Genomic DNA, 18,438 nt, shown 5'->3' on the forward strand with positions numbered 1-18,438 from the left:
GAAGAGCGGATCACCGTTGCCTTTTTATTGAATTATTAAACAAGGCAGCAGAATTTGGGCTAGCGTGTAGCTGCTTTTGCGTTGTTACAGCTACAGACTTATACATCTCGACCTTCTTAGTAATGGAGCCAAACACGTTATTTCACAAGTATTTTCTGAAAACTTCAGGTGATAGCTAATGGGATATACCATCAGTGGGACTGAGTTCCGAAGACTGTAGGGTTCCTCCTCGTACTGGGACTCTTATCACTTACTATGTGGATTATGTTTAGAGAGTGGAAAAGTAAAGTACACTCAGATACATTTTTTACTTACGGTTATTGCCCCAGAATGCTATCTGTTCTTTCGGAAGTGAAGCCCCAGGCCTCAGCTGTAGGGTTCTGGTGGAGGGCTCAGAAGATGGGATCTGTTTCCAATGCTTTCGGCCATTCTCTCTGCAGCCCAGCAGGAGGCACAGCGCGCACAGTTTCTGGTGGAGAAGGCCAAGCAGGAGCAGAAGCAGAAGATTGTTCAGGCTGAAGGGGAAGCGACGGCTGCCAAGATGATATCCTGCTTTGGGAGATTTTGTGGGGTGTGTCTTGTGAGCCTGACAGGCCTGAGAATCTGTCGCATTGGGCTCACGCTTAGGAGACTGTTATCAGATGATAGCTTCCAGTAGGTCGCTGTCATTTATTTCCCTTCCCCACCCCCCACCCCCTGCAGTTGGCTAGAGTGAGATTTGTCAGAGGTTACAGGTCGGAGCGGAGAAGGCCGTGAGCTCCCTGTTGCAATATTTAACTTTTATTGGCTGTGTGTGACCATAATCCATAATGTTGTTCTTGGTATGGGGAAGTAAAAATATCCCTCCCCGAAGGCCCAAGCTATTGGGATAGAGGTTGCCCTTTCCCCTAAGATGTTTGATGATATGGCTTGGGAAGAATTCCTTGAGGGCAGGTGGCTTCTGTTAGCATGTTTTTCCTTAACTTTTGCTCCCCTGTACCTCGGTGAAGCTCTTAGCAGGAATCCAGGCTACATCAAGCTACGTAAGATCCGAGCTGCTCAAAACATCTCAAAGACGGTGAGCAATGGGGCACAGAATTTCCTTTGTCCTTCTGCAGTCCTTGTGCTGTCCTCCCAGCCCAGTGGCCAGATGATGAGTTTAAGGCGAATGTGACCTGCCCTGTCCTGGTCTTTGTTCCTGCCCAGTCCTTCTCTGCTCAAATAGAGCTTAAGATTTAGCTTGCAGTGATCAGCAGTTAGATGTGAGGCTAGGAGTTCACGCCTTCCATATGACAAGGCTAGATCCACATCAAATTCCAACACCCAGGCCCAGCTGCAGCCACCAAAAGCTCCTGGTTTCCTGCAGGCTGAGGAAAGGGGACAGCTAAGCGTGGGATCAAAGGTCCGTCTGACGGGGAGACAGAATGAGCACTTCTCTTAGAAAGTCTGATGGCACTGGGATAAGAAGTCTGGAAGTTAGAGTTCTTTTGGGGAATTGCATTGACTTAACTGAGATCTTAAGTGAATGCAAACAAGAGTGCTGTATCTGGAGGGGGAGATAGATTTCTGCGTTAGTACTGTTCAACCATGTGCATTTATACTCTTCTTTATGCCATCTCTGTAATGGATTTCTTTTTCAGATTGCTGCCTCACAAAACCGCGTGTATCTCACAGCAGATAACTTGGTACTGAACCTGCAGGATGAGGGATTCACCAGGTAAAGGTGGCTGTTGTGGGTGGATTTATCTGCACCCGACTTGTGAAGCTGGTCCCCTTTCTGGAGCTCTCTCGGGATCTTTTCTCTGAGAGGACCCTGATGCCAGAGGACGCAGCTAAGGAGGGAGCAGTCTTACTTTGGAAATTGAGATTTCTTGTTAAATCTAATCATTTTACTCTTGTTTTTCTTCCTCCTTTTCCCCCCTTCACTGCATCTCCTGACACACAGAGGGAGGTAAGGCACTGTTTATTTTGATCCCTTCGTTAGTACTTGGAACAAGAGTGTTGATGTTCGCTTGGTGCCTGGGATGTTTCTGGCTTGGGCCTTTCTGGCCGCAGGAAGTTTATTCTATCTCTACTGCAGTTCTGAATTTTTGATGTGAAGCTTGAAGCCCTTCCTTGCAGGGGCCACACCAACTCCTACATAAAGTAGGAGATACTCAGTAATTGGAGCTCTCTGTGTGTTCCATAAGGAACCTTGCATGCGGAAAGCAGGAGTAACTGAGGAGGGTCCTCTGATCAGTCCCACGTATACAGAGCATCCTGCATTTGTGGCAAAGAGGGCTGTAAGAAGACAGATGAGCATAGGAGTTTGTGTTGCTTTGGGTTAATGATCTCTAGGAAAGATGCTCTTGTTACTCTCTAAAAGCTTTCCAGTCCATGCTAGAAAACCCCATTCCATGCTTTGAGAGCTGGCAGGAGTGTGGTGGCTTTGCGAAATCTGTCCAGTGTTTACTGGACAAGGCAGTGCCAGCTGAGCTAATAGCATGCAGCTAAAAGCTTAGATTTCTTAGAATCACAAAAGGAAGCCAGAGGTGGTTTCTTTTCCGTGGGATCTCTGATTGTGAGATCCTTCTTCCTTCCCTCTGACCAGATTCTGTCTTATTCATCCCAGAAGGCTTGAGGGGCTTTGAAAAAAGTACCTAGTAGGAAGGACTTGAAGTCCAGGTCCTTTAGGTGTGACAGCCCACAGCCCCAGGTCTGTAGTGAGGGCCTGGTTCAGTTTTGCTTGTGCTTTCTGGACTAACGACTCGCCTCTCTCCCTTTCAGTGACAGTCTCCTACTCAAACAAGGGAAGAAATGAAAGAAACTGAAGCCTCTTAGAACCACCGGCGCTGACCAGCAGAAGATAACGAGTGAGGAACTTTGAACTCCCTCCACTAGCATTGTTTGCCCTCATTTTGAAGTTGTTAATCCAGTAGCCAGATTTGGTTCCCATGCCCCTGCCCCATCTGTGGTGATCCAGTTACGGGATTGGGCTCTGCCACTAGGCAGCTGTAATCCTTACCTCGCCACGCCAGTTAAATTTGGGGAGGGGGCAAGGATGCTTACAGGTATTTACCCATGTGGATATAGTAATTCACCTCTAACCTTCATTAATCTTTAGATTTCTGTAGGGTAAAATCAGAATATATTTTTGGCCAAGTGAGGGAGTTCTGCTGCCATCAGCACCAGGCTTTTTTTCTAGTAAATTTTGTTTCTCTTTCACTCTTGATCCCAAGAGAACCTGGGACTCAATTCAGGAAAATGTCATTCATTGGGTTCCCATCACTGCTGGAATATCTATTTGTGTCACTGTCTGCTCAGTGATTCTTTCAAACATTTGTAAAAATTAAAAAAACCCAAATTTATACTGTGTCTTAAGTGTGCTTAGTGCTGGAAAAAGAGGTTATTTTCCATAGGGGGAGGTGGAACAGAGCTTTTATTTCGTTGAAGGTAGAATTGGGATGTCGTGGGGAAAGGAATAAGGGGAGAGATCGTGGGGCAGGGAGAGGATGAGCAGGTGAGGTTGCTCATGTAGCTGCAGGGGTGACCAGGGCCAGTTTCTTAGCTGCCCGTACATGAGCAGAGGTTTACCTGCTTTCCCGTGTCACAGCAGCATGTATGTACTGTGTCCTGACCTCCATTCTTACGCCTTTTTTTCTCTCCTGCTTTCCTGGCCAAAAGTACAGGAGAAGTCTTCCCTCACTGCTTCATCTCTCTTCTGTGCTTGGATTTCAAGGGCAAAATCTCGTCTGCTTCAGGGACTGGCCTTTTCCTTGCCTCACCGGGCTGCCCTATACTAAATTTAGGACTTGGAGGTTTCACAGAATCGTAGAATATCCTGAGTTGGAAGGGGCCCACAAGATCATTGAGGCCAACTCCTCACTGCACGCAGGGCAACCTAAAAGTTAAACTATGGATAAGAGTGTTGTCTAAACACATCTTGAACAGAAGAGAGGCTTGGGGCCGTGACCACTTCCCTGGAGAGCTTGACCACACTGTCAGCAAAGAACTTTTTCCTAATACCCGATCTGAACTTCCCCCGATGCAGCTTTAAGCCATTCCTTCATGTCCTGTTGCTGAACGCCAAAGAGAAGAGATTGACTTCACCTCACAAGGGAGTTGCAGGCAGCAGTGAGGGCACCCCTCAGTCTCCTCTAAGCTGAACAAACCTGGTGTCCTCAGCTGCTCCTCGTAAGTCATGGCTTCTTTCACCATCTTTGTTGCCCTCCTTTGGACACATTCTGATATTCTTATATCCTTATACTGTGGAGCCCAAAACTGCACACAGTATTTCAGGTGAGGCTGTACCAATGCTGAGTTTTGACCTGTTAGCTGTACTGTGCCTAATGCACCCCAGGATTGTGTTGGCCCTTTTGCCTGGCAGCGCGCATTGCTGACTCGTGGAGCTCGCCATCCACCGAAATGCCCAGGTCCCTTTCTGCGGGGCTGTACTCCAGCCTTGTGTCCCCCAGTCTGTACATACATCCAGGATTAAACCATTCCAGGTGCCGCATCTGGCATTTGTTCTTGTTGAATTTCGTATGGTTGGTGATTGCCCAGCAGCTGATCTGTCAAGATCTCTGTAAGGCCTCTGTCTCCCTTGAGGGAATCAACAGCTCCTAATTCATTACTGTCAGCGAGTTTGGCGTGCATTTGACTCCTGTGACTGGGTCATTGATAAAAGCTTTGAAGAGATCTGGCCCTAAAATCGAACGCTGGGGAACACCACTAGTGACTGGCCACCAGCCTGATGTAACCCCATTGCCTATAACCCTTTCAGCCTGATCCTTCAGCCAACGCTCCACCCATTGTATTGTGTACACCTCTAGCTGTATGCTGCAAACTGTCCAGAAGGATACTGTGAGAGACTGTGTCAAAAGCTTTGCTAAAACCCCCCAAAACCCCACGTCTGCTGCCTTCCCTTTGTCCTCTAGGCAGGTAACCTTATCATGTTAAGTTAGTGAGGTGTGACTTTCCCTTTATGAACCTGTGCTGACTGTGCCCTGCGAGTCTTTTTCAAAAAACCCCCGGAATAATCTTCATAATTTTACGAGGTGCCAGAGTGAAAGTGGGAGGCCTGTGATTACCAGGGTCTCCTTTCTTGCCCTTCTCGAAAATTGGAGTAACATTTGCTAGCTTCCAGTCAACTGGAACCTGAAGTCCAGCAGATGGGGAAGAGGGTCTGATCACAAAGTATCTTCTGAACGCTTGCAACCACGTTTCTTGCCATATCAAGTGACCTTCCAAGCAGTGTCCTTCCTCCCAGTATATTGCGTCTCAGGTATGTGTCGTTATCCCAGGCAGCTTTCTTAGCCGGGTGCTCTAGAACCAGCTGATGAGCTCAAAAAGGATGGGACTACCACTGTGGCATTGTTTCTGCCTTTGCTTGCTTGAGGCACAGTTTGCAGCCAAGAAGGGGCAGAACGCCCTCTAGTATGCGCAGGACAGCGCGTGGCACTTATCCTTGGCGCTGTGATTTGTCCCTCATGTTGCCTAGACATAGGGTGAAGTTGCTTATTCTGACAGGATCAGTTCTTTCGTCTTGTAATTATGTTATTGCTGTACCTGCGCCGTGCAGTATCGGCTTGGGGAATCCTGTTCTCTCTGTGAGCGTGGCTGAAATCACTGCGGCATCTGTAGAGCTTGCCCACTCCTTTGTGCACTGTCCGGCCTTGCCGCCGGCTCTGTTTATGCATTTGGCACCAGACCGAAGCAGAGAACTTCAGGTAAAGTTGCCTAAATCATCCTGCTGCCACCTTGCTGATGGGGTTCCTGCTCCCTCCTGGAAAATGCATGAGCGTGGGCATGTCCTCTGGCAGGTGGCAGGGTTACAAGCGGGCAGCGCTTGCTTCCAGCTGGTTTGTACAGACTGGTAGCTGCTTCACCTCGCCGGCTGTCAGGCAGGTTTGTCCCCTTGCAGGCACGTGGGCTGTTGCCATGAGCTACATGGAACGGAGTTCAAGGTACGTCTCATTCCTTCTTTTCTACCCCTTCCCCCATCTGGATTTGTGCTCGAAACTGAGAGAAGAGAGCCCCGTCCTAAGATCTCCGCGCCAAAGCAGAGGACAATTACAGCTGGACTTTTAAAGTATGGTCCTGTGACAGACAGCTGATAGTGCAGTTATCTTCCCACATGGGGCCTAGATGTGGCTCAGACCAGACAAAATCCCCTGTCCCACATTTCCAAGTGTTCTTGGTCTGGATTCTAGGTCACTGTGTGACCTACCTCAGACTTTTTCCTAAGTGGGAGTGAGCTCTTCCCGACACCAGCTCTAATCAGGTCCTAGTCCAGGACACTTGAGCCATCTTTTTCTTTGAGTAGCAAATGTCCACAGCCTAAGCAATATCCGTACCCGTAAATTAAGGATTCCCCATTATGTTCTCTGGGATCTAAGCCAGCTGCCACAGAAAGGTTCAGGTCTGCACTCTGTAACTGGTGGCTTTAGCCAAACTCTCAGCATTCTCCCAAATGGTTCCTGGGTACAGTTCACAGACTGGGGCTTAGTTTTAACGGGGAAGACTTTAAAAACTATGCTGAGTCCCATTCTAACACCACCAAGGAAAGGCTCCAGTGCTAAAAAATGCTCTCTGTCACTCAGAGTGTCATATAAATAGTGGTGGGATGGGACATCCGGAGGTCTTTAGTCCAGGCTGCTGCTGCAAGTGGTGCTATCACCATCACTAGGTCAGATCAGCTGTGGCTTTGTCTGTTCAAGTATTGAAAACCTGCAAGGACAGAGTTCCCCCTCTGAGCATCTGTTTGAATGCTGTCTGATGACAGCACTTAAGTGGTTCAACCTGAACCTCCCAAGCTGCAGTTTGGGACCGTTGCCTCTGGTTTTATTATCTGCCACTACTATCATCTTACCACCCCTCTGCGTAGTTGTAGATCTACGAGAATAGCTTAGCCCTCAGCCTCCTCTTTATCAGACTAAATAAACAATCCAGCTGCCTTAGTCCCTCCTTGTAGGTGACTGACAAGTATCTGTGAAGCCACAATATGGCCATGCTATGGTCTACCTTCTCCATAAAGATGAAGTTTCATTTCTACCAAGTGGTATCTAGGAAGGAGCAGTCAGGCTGTTCGCTGAAGCAGCCCTTACGCCTCACCCTCTAGCTAAGGTTGGATACCACCAAAGACGGAGAAGATAGATGACAAAATGACTAATGATTTGGAGGCATGAGGACGACTTTTCTGAATAACAAAATTTAAGTGCAAAACCCTGCGTCTGAGTTTGTCACAGCTAACTTTTTGTGCTCACTTACCTGACAGCGACCAACACTCGAGTCTCACAGCAAGGAGTCACCATAATTGGTCGCAGCTTCTGTTCAGGAGTCTGAAAGCTGCAGGAAGGGATGAAAACTAAGCTAGAGCAGTTCCTGTAAGTCTTTGCAGGGCTGCAACTGAAGCCAGTACAGCTATACTCAAAGAGAAATTATATAGAAAAAAAAATTGGGACTCAGCATTCAAACAAATACAGGTTTATTTACAAACAAAGGAGAAAACATGGCCATCACATCAAATTCTGGTATATTTACAGCATCCAATCAAAGCATCAAGTAGAAAAGGGATCATAGGACAGAGTATAGGTTTGTATTAAGGCAGGAGGAAGTTTCCTGTTGAATTGCAGAGGAGCTGAGCTGAAATGGGCCAAAAACTCCAGACTTTGAAAGCTGAGGCTTCGGGGAACACTAACGAACTAAACTCTAACTCTCAGCAGTGGGCAGAGATGTAGCTCCTGTAGAGAACTTCCTTAGCTCTTCCTCAAGAAGTCAGATGGAGCTGGCACACCAGAGGTGAGTCTGGGCCCCGGTGGGCAGAGAGCAAGGGAAACAAGTGGTGTGATTTTTTTATATTTTGTTTTTCTTGTTAATGAATGATGCAGGGGCAGCAGGAGACTTCTCTGGCCTGCACAGGCAAGGGACAATGAACTCAGTCAGCTGAGCTGGAAAGCAGTCTGGTTCAGGGCACTGAAAAGTGGCGCGGAAAAGAAAGGGAAGGCCTAGTTCCAGTCCGAGAGCAAGGAATGCGAGACAGGTCAGCCTGGACATGAGCTCCAGCCCTGCACCCCAGGTTCCAAACCCCCATGGGGCTACCTACAACGTATGCTTATTTTTTCTTTAGCGAGCCTTTCAGCTTCTTCTCTGAGGAGCGCTGTTTCCGCACCTTCTCCTCCTTTTTCCCCAAGTTCTCATAAACCGTTGACTCTTCTTTCTGTCTGTAAGACCAGGGCAAAACAAGGGAAACAGTGAGCAAGAGGAAAAAGCCAGCCAAGCCGGCAGGGAGACTATTGCCAGAGGCAGGCATAGCTCTTACTTGGAGGATTTTCGTGAAACCTTGGCGTGCACATTCCTCACTGCAGGGGGGTAGGCAATGTTCCCGTACTCTGACTCCTTTGGCTTGCCTTTCTGAGACTACGGGAGAGAAAAACCAAGCTGTGAAGAGTGTAATCTGGGAGAAGCACGTGAGGCATCGTGAAGAGTTCTGGCAGTTTAACCATGCTTTATGCGAGGATCTCGGTGGATTGCTGTAGACCTCGGGCTCAATGCGCTCTACCCGCTGCCGTCACGGAGGTGAGCAGCAGGGATGCAAATGTATCCTTCTACAGGGGTGAACAGCGGGGCAACAGATTTCTAGAGGCGCTGGAATGCCTGCGAGTGCCACGTGTCAGCTAAAGAATATTAAACAGCCAGCAGCAGCTAGTGGATGTTGCTGGAGGCTATGAGGAGAGATAAAAGCTAGTAGGAGAAAATCCTTTCCACAAGGGCTTGGGAGACAACTGCAGAACCAGGATGGGGAAGAACAAGGGGAAAGGAGAGGGCAAAGTCTTTGCCTGTCTTAGATTCAGCTTGTAACAAAACAGCACTTGGTGGAGAAGTGATATAGAACATAGTTGAAATAACTGCATTAAAACTTACTGCTGTTTAGCAGTTTGGGGCAGGGGGGGTGGTACTTGAGCTGCTAACGTTGTCCCCTGAATTTTAAAGGGAGGAATAGGGACTCAAATCGTGGTGCACCATCACACTCTATGTAGGTCCCAGTGCTAGCTTAATGCTTGGGAAACAGAAGACTTGGGCTTGGACCCAGCTTCACGCAGGGCCTAAACTCACAGGACAGGAGAGTCGAGTCCCCTTCCTCACCTGCATAACTTCCAGCTTTTTCTTGGTCGTCTCTATGAACTGGCAGATGGCCATGTAGATGAACTTGTACTGGGCCTCCGTCTGCACCATCCCTGAGCGTTGGGCCCTCACCATCTGGATGGTCTTCTGGATGTCAATGTCACAGTCCAGCCCTAGCGAGGGGCACCAAAAAAGCTTACAGATATGTCCACTGATCCTCCCTCTCCTAATTCTCCACTAAAAGCAGTCACAGTGGAAGTCAATCAAGAAGTTTCCACCTCCCTCCATGCTCTTTACTGCTTGTATGGACCTCCTATCCCTTCTTTCTGCTCAGCATCTTCCAAGTCTGGCCCTGGAGGAAGAGCCCAAGCTCAGGGAAGGCTGAAGCCACAGCAAGTGGATACGGAGCAGAGATCTCGCAGCTGCCACATAGCAAGGACAGCACAGCCTTCTCAGGGCTGTGGCAGGATCTCTCCCAGTGATACCTCATAGTTTTCATCCCTTTGCAGCTGGACTTAAGGGCACAGCCCTACTGGGTCGGCCAATTCACTTCAAGACACTTAGGGGTCCTCTTACCCTTGGTGGAGATTGTTTCCACTATCATATCAATGACGATGATAGTCCCAGTGCGGCCAATTCCAGCACTGCAAGGAGAGGACAAGCAGAGGTCAGAGCAGTACAGCTCCTGAAACAAAACGCAGCTGCTTCTGGGGAAGGACGGGGCACTTGTATCAGCTGTTCAGCAATACCACAAAAGAGTCAAGGATTCAACAGGCAGCAGAGTTTGGTTTGGGGGCATCAAAGAGGAAAAAGCAAATACCGGGGCTGGCATGAGCTTTGCTCACAAGTCCCGGGGAAGAGCTGGTGCAGCAGGACAGACTTTCTACACCTCACTCTATATTAAAGGATGGAGAATGCTTCAAACCCCAGTCCCTGTACCAACCTGCAGTGCACCAGAATAGGCCCTGCGTTTGGAATGCTCTCCTGCTTCTGGTTTATTTGGTCGAGGAAGCTGAGCACTCCTCCTGGCTCGCTGGGTACACCGTGGTCAGGCCAGCTCAGGTACTGGTAGTGCCATATATCACGCACAGCCTTATCCTGATGATAATAACAAAAGACCCTGCTGATAAAAATGCAACCCAGTCCTACCCCTGGCCTCTGTCCCAGGGAGAGGTGGGTCTGAAGCCAGAGGGAATCTCTGTCTCCTGTGCACTTCTTGGTGATTCCAACAATGTGATTCCAGCCCAAACCAGGTGGGAACAGCAACCCCAAGAATGATACAGCAGCAGCATCACCACAGCACCCACCAGTTCCCAGCCTGAGACGTACAGCGACTGTTAGACCCATGGGCTCCATGACAGCCCTTGACCAGGCACACTCACGTTATCCCTTGGACACACACAGAGGTGCCGAAGTTTGTACTCCAACGCATCGTGCTCCCCAGCGTTCTCCACAAGATAGGGACCATATTCCTTCGTGCTGCCCACCTCTGGCCAGTAAGGCACGCATTTGTTCTGTGTGGGCAGAGAGGTCAGGTGAGGATGGGCAGAAGGCAGGAAAGAGAGAAAGAGCAGCGCAGTGGTTGAACGGGAAAAGAGGGCAGCTCCGAGACACCTACAAACTGCTACTTACCCGCCCTTTTTCTACTTCCCGTGTGGTCATCACAATAATGCGTGTGTTCTCCTGCCACACCATTTGCCAGAAGTCATGGACTGTGGCATCCAGGCAACCTTGGCTAGCGATGTAGGTCTTGCTGCACTCGTCTGGGCTGATCAGGTTGTTCTGAGTGTGGACAGGAAGAGATCAGGAGGGCTGCAGGAGAAGGCAGGCCCTCCCCCATTTTGGGCATACAGCCATCTTTCAAGAGTCTCACCTTGACATAGTTGGCATTGATATAGTCAGATCCAGGGAAGTTTGGGTCCCTTCCTTGGAGGACGACTCTTGAGTGATCAACTGGAGGTGCGTGAAAGAATAAACAACAATGAGATACTCTGTGCCCAGCCACATGAAGCTCTGTCACATTACCCAAGTGCACACAGCATGACCCATACTTTCACCTCTCCTTCTCTGGAGTCAGACTAATCTCACCCCATCCTCCCATCTCTCTACCCCTATGATGGACCATCAGAAGCTAATGAGTCTGATACATCCCGCCCTCCTTCCTTCAAGGACATGAAAAGGCTGTAACCTCTCTCATCCTCTCAAATCAATGCCACACAACTTGTAACCCGCTCAAGAGGACAGAGCAGGCTGAGGCAGGGCCAGGGATGACTTGGACAGCTCTTCATTGCCTGCCTGTGTCTATTTGGGTTTTTTTATAGTGGAGAAGCAAGACTCACAGGGCAAGATGTTCTTGTATCGGTTCTTGCTCTTGTTTTCAGGCCTCTGACCCTCATGACGGTCAAACAGGTGCTTGGCTTCCTGTTTTTGCAGACTCTAAGAGCAGAGGATAGAACAGTCATGGCACGGTCACAATGTATGACAGGGGAAGTGGGCACTCAGAGGAACAGTGGTGACTCTGGGGACACATGGGCATGCTCATGGGGGAGCAGAGAACTGAAAAGCAAACCTAGACTTGCAAAGTCCAAGGTTCATGCCCTTACTGTGTTGGTGACTCGTTCTCCCAACCATGAAAAGGCACATTTCAACCTCACTGGGTTCACTTACAGATGTCACTCACTCTCCAGAGGAACAGGTTCCAACCAGAGACTTCTTTCAGAGATAGATTGATGAGAATTTACAAGACACCTGAGAAGTTTGTGTCCAGGAAGAAATCAAGGATGGAGAATGAGGTGGTGCACAGGGACTTCCCCAAAAGCCAGAATAATGTGCCCCAGCAGTTTCTTACATCAAATTCCTCCCAAAATCCAGCCTTGGATGTCTCCTCGGACAGGCTCTTCTTGTTCAGTTCCTGCACTCTATTCTCAATGTCAGCAGCATTCACCCTCGTAGCATAGTAGGGCTGGGGATGGGAAAACACAATGGGTTGACACGAGCAAGAGACACTGTTGGAGAGCAAAGTCTCCTCTGTATGCTGTGGAGAGGAGAAGGAGAGGGACACAAAGCAGAAACAAAGAGCAAGTGAGTCCCTCCAAAGGACTTGTAAGAAACAGGGGAAACGAGATTTACCTGCTTCAGGTACACAAAGGAGCCAGACATCTCCTCAATTCCAGTCTTCTTGAAGTGCTCCACCAGATCTGCCAAGCTGTCAAACATTTCAGCACCTCCAACTGTGTAGCGTCCATTCTAAATGGAGGAAGAATGTGTAACGTCCCATTGATAACATTCCTATAGACAAAGCTGATAACACTCAGGAAAAAGGTAGTGCTGGGGTGCAAAGCTGTAGGCACCACCCTGTGCTACCTAGAAAAGCATTCCCTCTGGCAGGGAGGTCAAATGGTAGTTTGCCCTGAGAACACTAAGTTTATAGCACAGTGAACTGACTCCTGTTCTCAGTGGATGGTAGCACAGAGAAGGCATATTACCCTCAGCTCTCATTTAAGGTCAGTTGCTTTCTGTCCTTGAAATCTCCCTCCACTCTCTGCATCACCCCACATGAAAGAAATAGGAGAACTTGTGACAGCCAGGTTGGTAACATCCTTCAGTTAAGCGTGGAGGCCTTGCAGATGCCCCTCCTCCTCCAAGAGCTTTTAACTCTTTTGACGAACTCATGATTAGATTGTGAATCCTCCTCTCTCTTTCACCACAAACTCCCTGTACTGAAGTGCTCGGTCACACTGAGCCCTACTTCCTTCCGTGTCGGAGCACCCAGCAGTGCCCACGGTCACCCAGGCTGGGGTGAGGACATAAGGAACCTGCAAGGTGACAGCACTTTGATCCAAATTCAGAAACACTGCTGGTGGTATTCAAGCTGACAGGGCCTGTGCTTTTGAGGACGTGATCAGCAGACCACATCAGAGACCTCTTCCACTCCCTTTTGCTCTCCCAACTGCTCACCTCACACATGATCTTGATGTGCGTTACTTTGAGCCGGGCCCCAGAGGCACTGGTTGCCCCAGCTGGCGCAGCATCAGACCCAGGTTTAAGCTGGTCAGTGAGGACAGACAAGACAAAATCCCCAGGTTTACTGAGGCTTTCCCGCACCAAGAAAGTCCAAGGGGTAGCTTTGGCCTGGAGTAGTGACTCAGCTGCAGGGCCTGACAGATGGCCATGGTACCACCTAGGAGAAAACAAGAGAGGGTGAGAAGAGGGGTGGAAAAGCAGGTAAGTGGATGCCCTTTAGCTGATGAGTGAAGGACAGCAACACTGCGGAAGGGTGAGGGAGGAAAAAAGGAAGGGGGAGACAGAGGAGAGGGAAAGGGAAAGGGAAGGAAACCAAGGGAGGAGCAGGATCTTGGGAAAAGCAGATGAGACAGAAAGAAGTAGAGATCTGGCAAGAAAAGGAAAGGGCAAGGGATGAGATGGAGGTAGAAGGGACCTGGGGATCGAAATGCTGGTACCAGAGGACACGGTGGGAAAGCACCAAGTGTGATTCAGTTGTGTGATACACACAAGCACAGGTAAGCAATGCTTGCTGGCTTGAAAACCCGTTGCGGGAGGGTAGTCCACAGCTTTCAGCACCTCACAGCATTATTGGGATTCTAGCCTTACTGCTGCAGGGCGCTTTGGAAACTCAAACACTGGGGAAACAAAAATAAACCTCCAGTAAGCCAGAAACTCTCCCATCAGATTTAGCGGCACCCAGATGGCTGTGTTGAGATCAGATCCATTAAAGAACCATCCCAGTGACCTCTCTTTCTGAAACTCAGTCACCTCTTCAGTCAAAGGATAATTCCCGTTTCCCGGGCACATAACACTGCAGCAATCAGCTTAGCCATGGGAGTGAACACCAGGAGCTACCTGGAGCCCATATTCTGCTCATGGTACTTATCACTGTTGTTGATCCATGTGTGTTCCTGTCCTCAATGCCAACACCTAGTCAGCAGCTCCTTCTCTTCTCAGCACAAGGTGAGGAGCACCCCCATTTGACCGAGGTGCTCTCTGCCTTGCTGCAGGTCTGGACCCAGGGCACAGAGGAGCACAAGCAAATGGCACAGCTGCTGCAAGCCCCTTCCCACCTACAAAGGTCTCGGGGGGGCGTGGGGGTGGGTGTTATGCCTGTCTGGTGGGATATCACTGCACTGAGTGGTGTGGGTGCAAGTAATGGTCACCAGAAGCAGGCTGGGAGATGGGACAATGCCAGCCTCTCCTACTGCAGGGATCTGGTCCTGCAGAAACTCCAGATGTGACCCAGGTTGTGTCTGTGAAGATCCTCTAGTTTATCATCCTTGTCCCATGTTCCACAGTCTCTTTGGACCATACAAGAAGGTCCTGGGGGGCGCTGCTGAGCTGCCAAGTAGAGATGCAGAAGCCCACGTTAGTTGCGGCTCTGTCTTGCCTCCACAAAACTCCCATGGAAGCTGGAACTAGAGATGGAAATTATAGAAAGCTGAGAGCTGGGAGATGCTCTGAATCATCCCACTCCTCCTGGTACCCATCTTCTGGTGGAGCCTCTGCTGGGTCTGGACCCACCTCAGCCCAGGGGCCACCACATCCCTGGTGCTCCTGCCCCAGCCCCTTCCCTCCTTCCCAGCTTGGTGTCAGGGAGGCGATTCGGGCCCTTCTCCTCCAGCAGGGACGGGACTGGTTCAAACAGGCCCCTATGGTCCTGGGATGTCCCCACCTCCAGCTGTAGCCGTGTGCTGGGCTCTGTGTTCAGGGGCCTTTGCAGCACAGCTCTGTGCCAGCCGAACGCGGTGTTCACTGCAGCTCCGTCCCACTTCCACAGAGCTGCCTCAGCAGCTGGAGACACAGCCATCTTGGCCGTCCCCTCTGCTGAACAGCATTTCAAAAGCAGGTAGCTGTTGCGTCAGACTGACTTGCAACGCCCCTCCCTGCTCCTGCTCGTCGCAGGTACCACAACAAGAACCAGCCATGCTCCGTACATCACTGCGTGCAGTGTCGTCATGGCCAGGCTGATGCTCAGTAGATGAGCTGGTGTGGTTTAGAGCTGCGGGAGCAGGCATGCTGCCCATGGAGCAGCTAACAGTGGAGGCCCGGGGTGGTACTGGTGCCTACGGTGAACTTCACATCGTTAAGGCTATCTGTTCCCAAGAATTGAAATGGAGCTTAGGCAGCTGTGCCCCAGTCACAGAAGCATTCATTCACTCCTGCATCTGGCCAGGGCAACACGTTCCCCTACACAACATCCAGGAATCGGCAAGGTGCAGCAGACGGTCACCATGCCTTGGCAAGTAACCTCTGTTGATCTTCACCTCACATACCGCAAGAAGCAGCCAGTGACTTTCATTGCATGGCAGCCATTAATTTCTTTACCTCCTCCCAAACAAGTCTTCATGTGCCAGTGCTCAGACACTCCCCCGGGAGCGGCTGACCCCTCCTGCTCATCAAAGAGGTCTCCGGGCCTCCCCTCCGCAGGTGGGAAGGGGTTAATGCCTCCCCTATCTCCCTCCCTTCCCCCAATAGAGCCCAGCTCTTCAAAGCCACGTGATGGAAAATCACTTGGGGAGAGAGTACGAGGAGCTTTCGCAAGAGCCCTGTCGGCGGTGGGGGGGAAGGGGGGGGCAGAAGTTTCCAACCGCAGGGAGGAAGGGAGGAAACTGCAGGTCCGCAACCCAACGGCCTCGAGTGGAGAGGAGCGGCGGCATGCAGGCTCTGGCCTCTCCGCAGCCTCGGCCCCAGAGCTAGCAGGGGTGTACCCAGGCGCTTCGCCCAGGGCACCTTTGCTCCCTTGCCTGCAGGAGGGCACAAGGAGGACCTGTCGGCCCCAGGGCACGGCGCGGCTGCTCCCCGAGCTGCATCACCGCGCCTGAAAGCATCACGCAAGGGCAAAACCACCTGATTTGATTTAGGAACTTGGTGTCAGAGACATATGCAAAACGGGGACAGGAAGAAGACTAAGCAGGCTAGGAATAGCAGGGGAACATTGTCCTGTTCTCAGCTACGTGAGTCACCCAGGCCTGGAATAACCAAGGAGGTTTGGGGCAAGGCTGAGGGCTTCCATGTAACATCTCACTGTATGGACCACTGCAGACCCGTAACTAACGCCACAACCTTTGCTTTTAGGAACGGTATATAAATAGCAAGGGCAACAGGAAACCACAAGTAAAAATAGAGCCCTATTAGGTCTGCTGTGATGGGTTAAGGTATCTCCAGCCACTCCTGAGGGTGCTGCCCCCACGGAAGCATAGGAGGATACAGGAGGCAGGAGACACTTTTTGCAGGGTTTGCCCTGGGGATGCAGGCAGGGCAGAAGGAAGGCCATGAAACACAGAGATCTCATCACAGACACACCAGCTGCTTTGCTTTCTCTGTACCTCTCTGTAGTGGGGTCAGAACAGTTGAGCGGGTATCGCAAGTCGATGATTGTTCCATCTTTGTCCTGCAGCGAGCCCTGTTGCTGCGTGTAGTACTCCACCAGTTCTGACAAGGTGGCAAACTTCTCACCTCCATACAGGTCATAGAAATCCCCAGTATTCTGGATGCGGATGTGGGTTACCTGGTCACCAACCCTGTGGGATGATGCACAGAGCAGTCCAGTGAGGTGCTTGGAAAAGAGGCAGAAAATGTTCTGCATTACCTCCTGCCATGGAACCATCCCAGTGAAAGGAGATGACTGGAAAGAGAAGCTCCTGGGGCAACTTGAGGGAAGGTCTAGAAGATGCTGGGAGTCCTTTTACAGCTTCAAAAGAACTCAAATGAATAAGGAGAGGATGAAGAAGATGCCATAGGACATGTGAGGGTCTAAGCATTTTGCATATGTAACCCGGGAGAGACAGAAGTTGAGGTCCAAGTTACTTACCGAACTGACAGAGAAAAATCCCCCTGATTCTTCCGACTGGGTCTGGCCAGAAAGCTCCCATGGACACCTCGTCCCTTCAGTAAGGCTTCAGCTTCCAGCCCACTCAGGTCACGGTGAAACCACCTAGGAGAGGAGATAAAAACAAGACCAAGTGAACAAAGAAGGCCAGGCACTATTGTGGAGACTCGTACAGTGAAAAACGGTCCACGGTCAGCATCCCTAGACATACCCATACAGGTGACAGCCAGCAGCAGCATCCCTTCCTACCTGATACCTCCCCCAGCCTATGAAAGATTTGCATCGAGACATGGCTTCCAGGATGACCGCCCCTCTCTCTGATCTGTCCTACTTTCCTGGTCCCCCTCCCGACACACACACACTTCTCAGCTCCTCTTACCTCACCATCGTGGAGGCCGAAAGAAGAGGAGGCCAAGTGGCTACCAGCAAAGCAATTCAAAAAACAGAGGAAAAATCAGTTTGCGCTGGCAAGAAAAAGGAAGTCGGAGGTCTGTCCTGGAGCACCCAACGCCAAGCTCTTTCTGTGCCTCCTGGGAGCTGGCCATGTATCTCTCCAGGCGTCTACCGTCAGTCCATTTAGACTCTCTCCATCCACCTGCGTCTGGATATCTGTCTGGGTGTCTGGCCCTCTGCGCAGTGCTGTGGGCACAGGCAGGCGCAAGCCCGTGCGCAGCTGGGCACGCGCGGCTCCAGGAACAGGAAGCGCTCTGAGCCATCGACTCCCCAACCCCAAGCTGCTTTGCACACACTTCTGCTTCTCCTTTTGTCTCTTTCCTCCCCATCCCCCCTGTTATTCTTGGGTCCCTGTCTTTTTTTCACACCAGGGGTTGACTCTACGAGTGCATCTTGGCTCCCGGCTGTGCTCACAAAATTCATTTCTCCACGTCCTCCATTGCCCTTCTTCCCAAAAAAGCCATGAGAGCCATGAGCGCTCCTCACTCCCAAGTCCTTGCTGTGGTGCCAAGGGGACCACAGCTGCCACACACCGGCAAGGCTGAAGCGGGCAGCAAAAGCTCTCAGACATTGAGCAACGAAGCACAGGTTATGACCACCCAGCCGGGCTCTGCTGGGCTGCCCTCCGTGACCCAGCTGAAACCTCCAGCTCACTGATGAACCTTCTGGGCAGGTAAATATCCTGGAGAGAGCTCTGTACAGCCACAGGGGGGAACCTGTGCAAACCCAGAGCTGCAGACTCCAAAGTCCAGGCTAGCACAGCGCTGCACGCCTGAAAACAGCCTTCCAGGGGATGCAACTGCCCAGGAGTAGTGGTAGCTCGGAAGGGCCAGGGTGGGAGGTGGTGCTGAAGCTGCCCAGAAAAGCAGGGAGAGAGCAGGGCTGGCAGCTGCTACCTACAGTGGGCCCACACAGCACCAAGAGAGCTGAGCCTAGGACCTTCAGGATCCCAGTACAGCATACTGATGAGGCCAAAGCTGTCAACCTGGACAGCCAGATAAAAAGAAAGAGTCCCAGAATGGTTTAGGTTGGAAGGGACCTTGAAGATCATCCAGTTCCAACCC

At 50.6% G+C, this 18,438-nt stretch overlaps 2 protein-coding genes across 2 annotated transcripts in view; one reads left to right on the top strand and one right to left on the bottom strand.

The window, feature by feature from the left end:
- Nucleotides 1–3,316, top strand: part of PHB2 (prohibitin 2) — a 10,366-nt gene extending 7,050 nt beyond the window's left edge. The window contains 4 exon segments of the mRNA XM_009892880.1: nucleotides 441–544; nucleotides 980–1,057; nucleotides 1,620–1,702; nucleotides 2,746–3,316. Of these exon segments, the coding sequence (XP_009891182.1) occupies nucleotides 441–544; nucleotides 980–1,057; nucleotides 1,620–1,702; nucleotides 2,746–2,779 (299 nt within the window). The 3' untranslated portion in view covers nucleotides 2,780–3,316.
- Nucleotides 3,317–7,878: 4,562 nt separating this feature from the next.
- Nucleotides 7,879–18,438, bottom strand: part of PTPN6 (protein tyrosine phosphatase, non-receptor type 6) — a 14,882-nt gene continuing 4,322 nt past the window's right edge. Inside the window, exons 2-15 of the mRNA XM_009892380.1 lie at nucleotides 16,904–17,026; nucleotides 16,419–16,613; nucleotides 13,039–13,261; nucleotides 12,211–12,327; nucleotides 11,930–12,043; nucleotides 11,421–11,517; nucleotides 10,955–11,034; nucleotides 10,714–10,863; nucleotides 10,464–10,595; nucleotides 10,025–10,179; nucleotides 9,658–9,725; nucleotides 9,103–9,254; nucleotides 8,279–8,376; nucleotides 7,879–8,180 (exon numbers count right to left, since the gene is read on the bottom strand). Coding sequence (XP_009890682.1) covers nucleotides 8,072–8,180; nucleotides 8,279–8,376; nucleotides 9,103–9,254; nucleotides 9,658–9,725; nucleotides 10,025–10,179; nucleotides 10,464–10,595; nucleotides 10,714–10,863; nucleotides 10,955–11,034; nucleotides 11,421–11,517; nucleotides 11,930–12,043; nucleotides 12,211–12,327; nucleotides 13,039–13,261; nucleotides 16,419–16,613; nucleotides 16,904–17,026 — 1,813 coding nt within the window. The 3' untranslated portion in view covers nucleotides 7,879–8,071. The remainder of the gene's footprint in view (nucleotides 8,181–8,278; nucleotides 8,377–9,102; nucleotides 9,255–9,657; nucleotides 9,726–10,024; nucleotides 10,180–10,463; nucleotides 10,596–10,713; nucleotides 10,864–10,954; nucleotides 11,035–11,420; nucleotides 11,518–11,929; nucleotides 12,044–12,210; nucleotides 12,328–13,038; nucleotides 13,262–16,418; nucleotides 16,614–16,903; nucleotides 17,027–18,438) is intronic.

Source organism: Charadrius vociferus, unplaced genomic scaffold, assembly GCF_000708025.1.
Source record: "Charadrius vociferus isolate BGI_N301 unplaced genomic scaffold, ASM70802v2 scaffold301, whole genome shotgun sequence".
Taxonomy (NCBI): Eukaryota; Metazoa; Chordata; class Aves; order Charadriiformes; family Charadriidae; genus Charadrius; species Charadrius vociferus.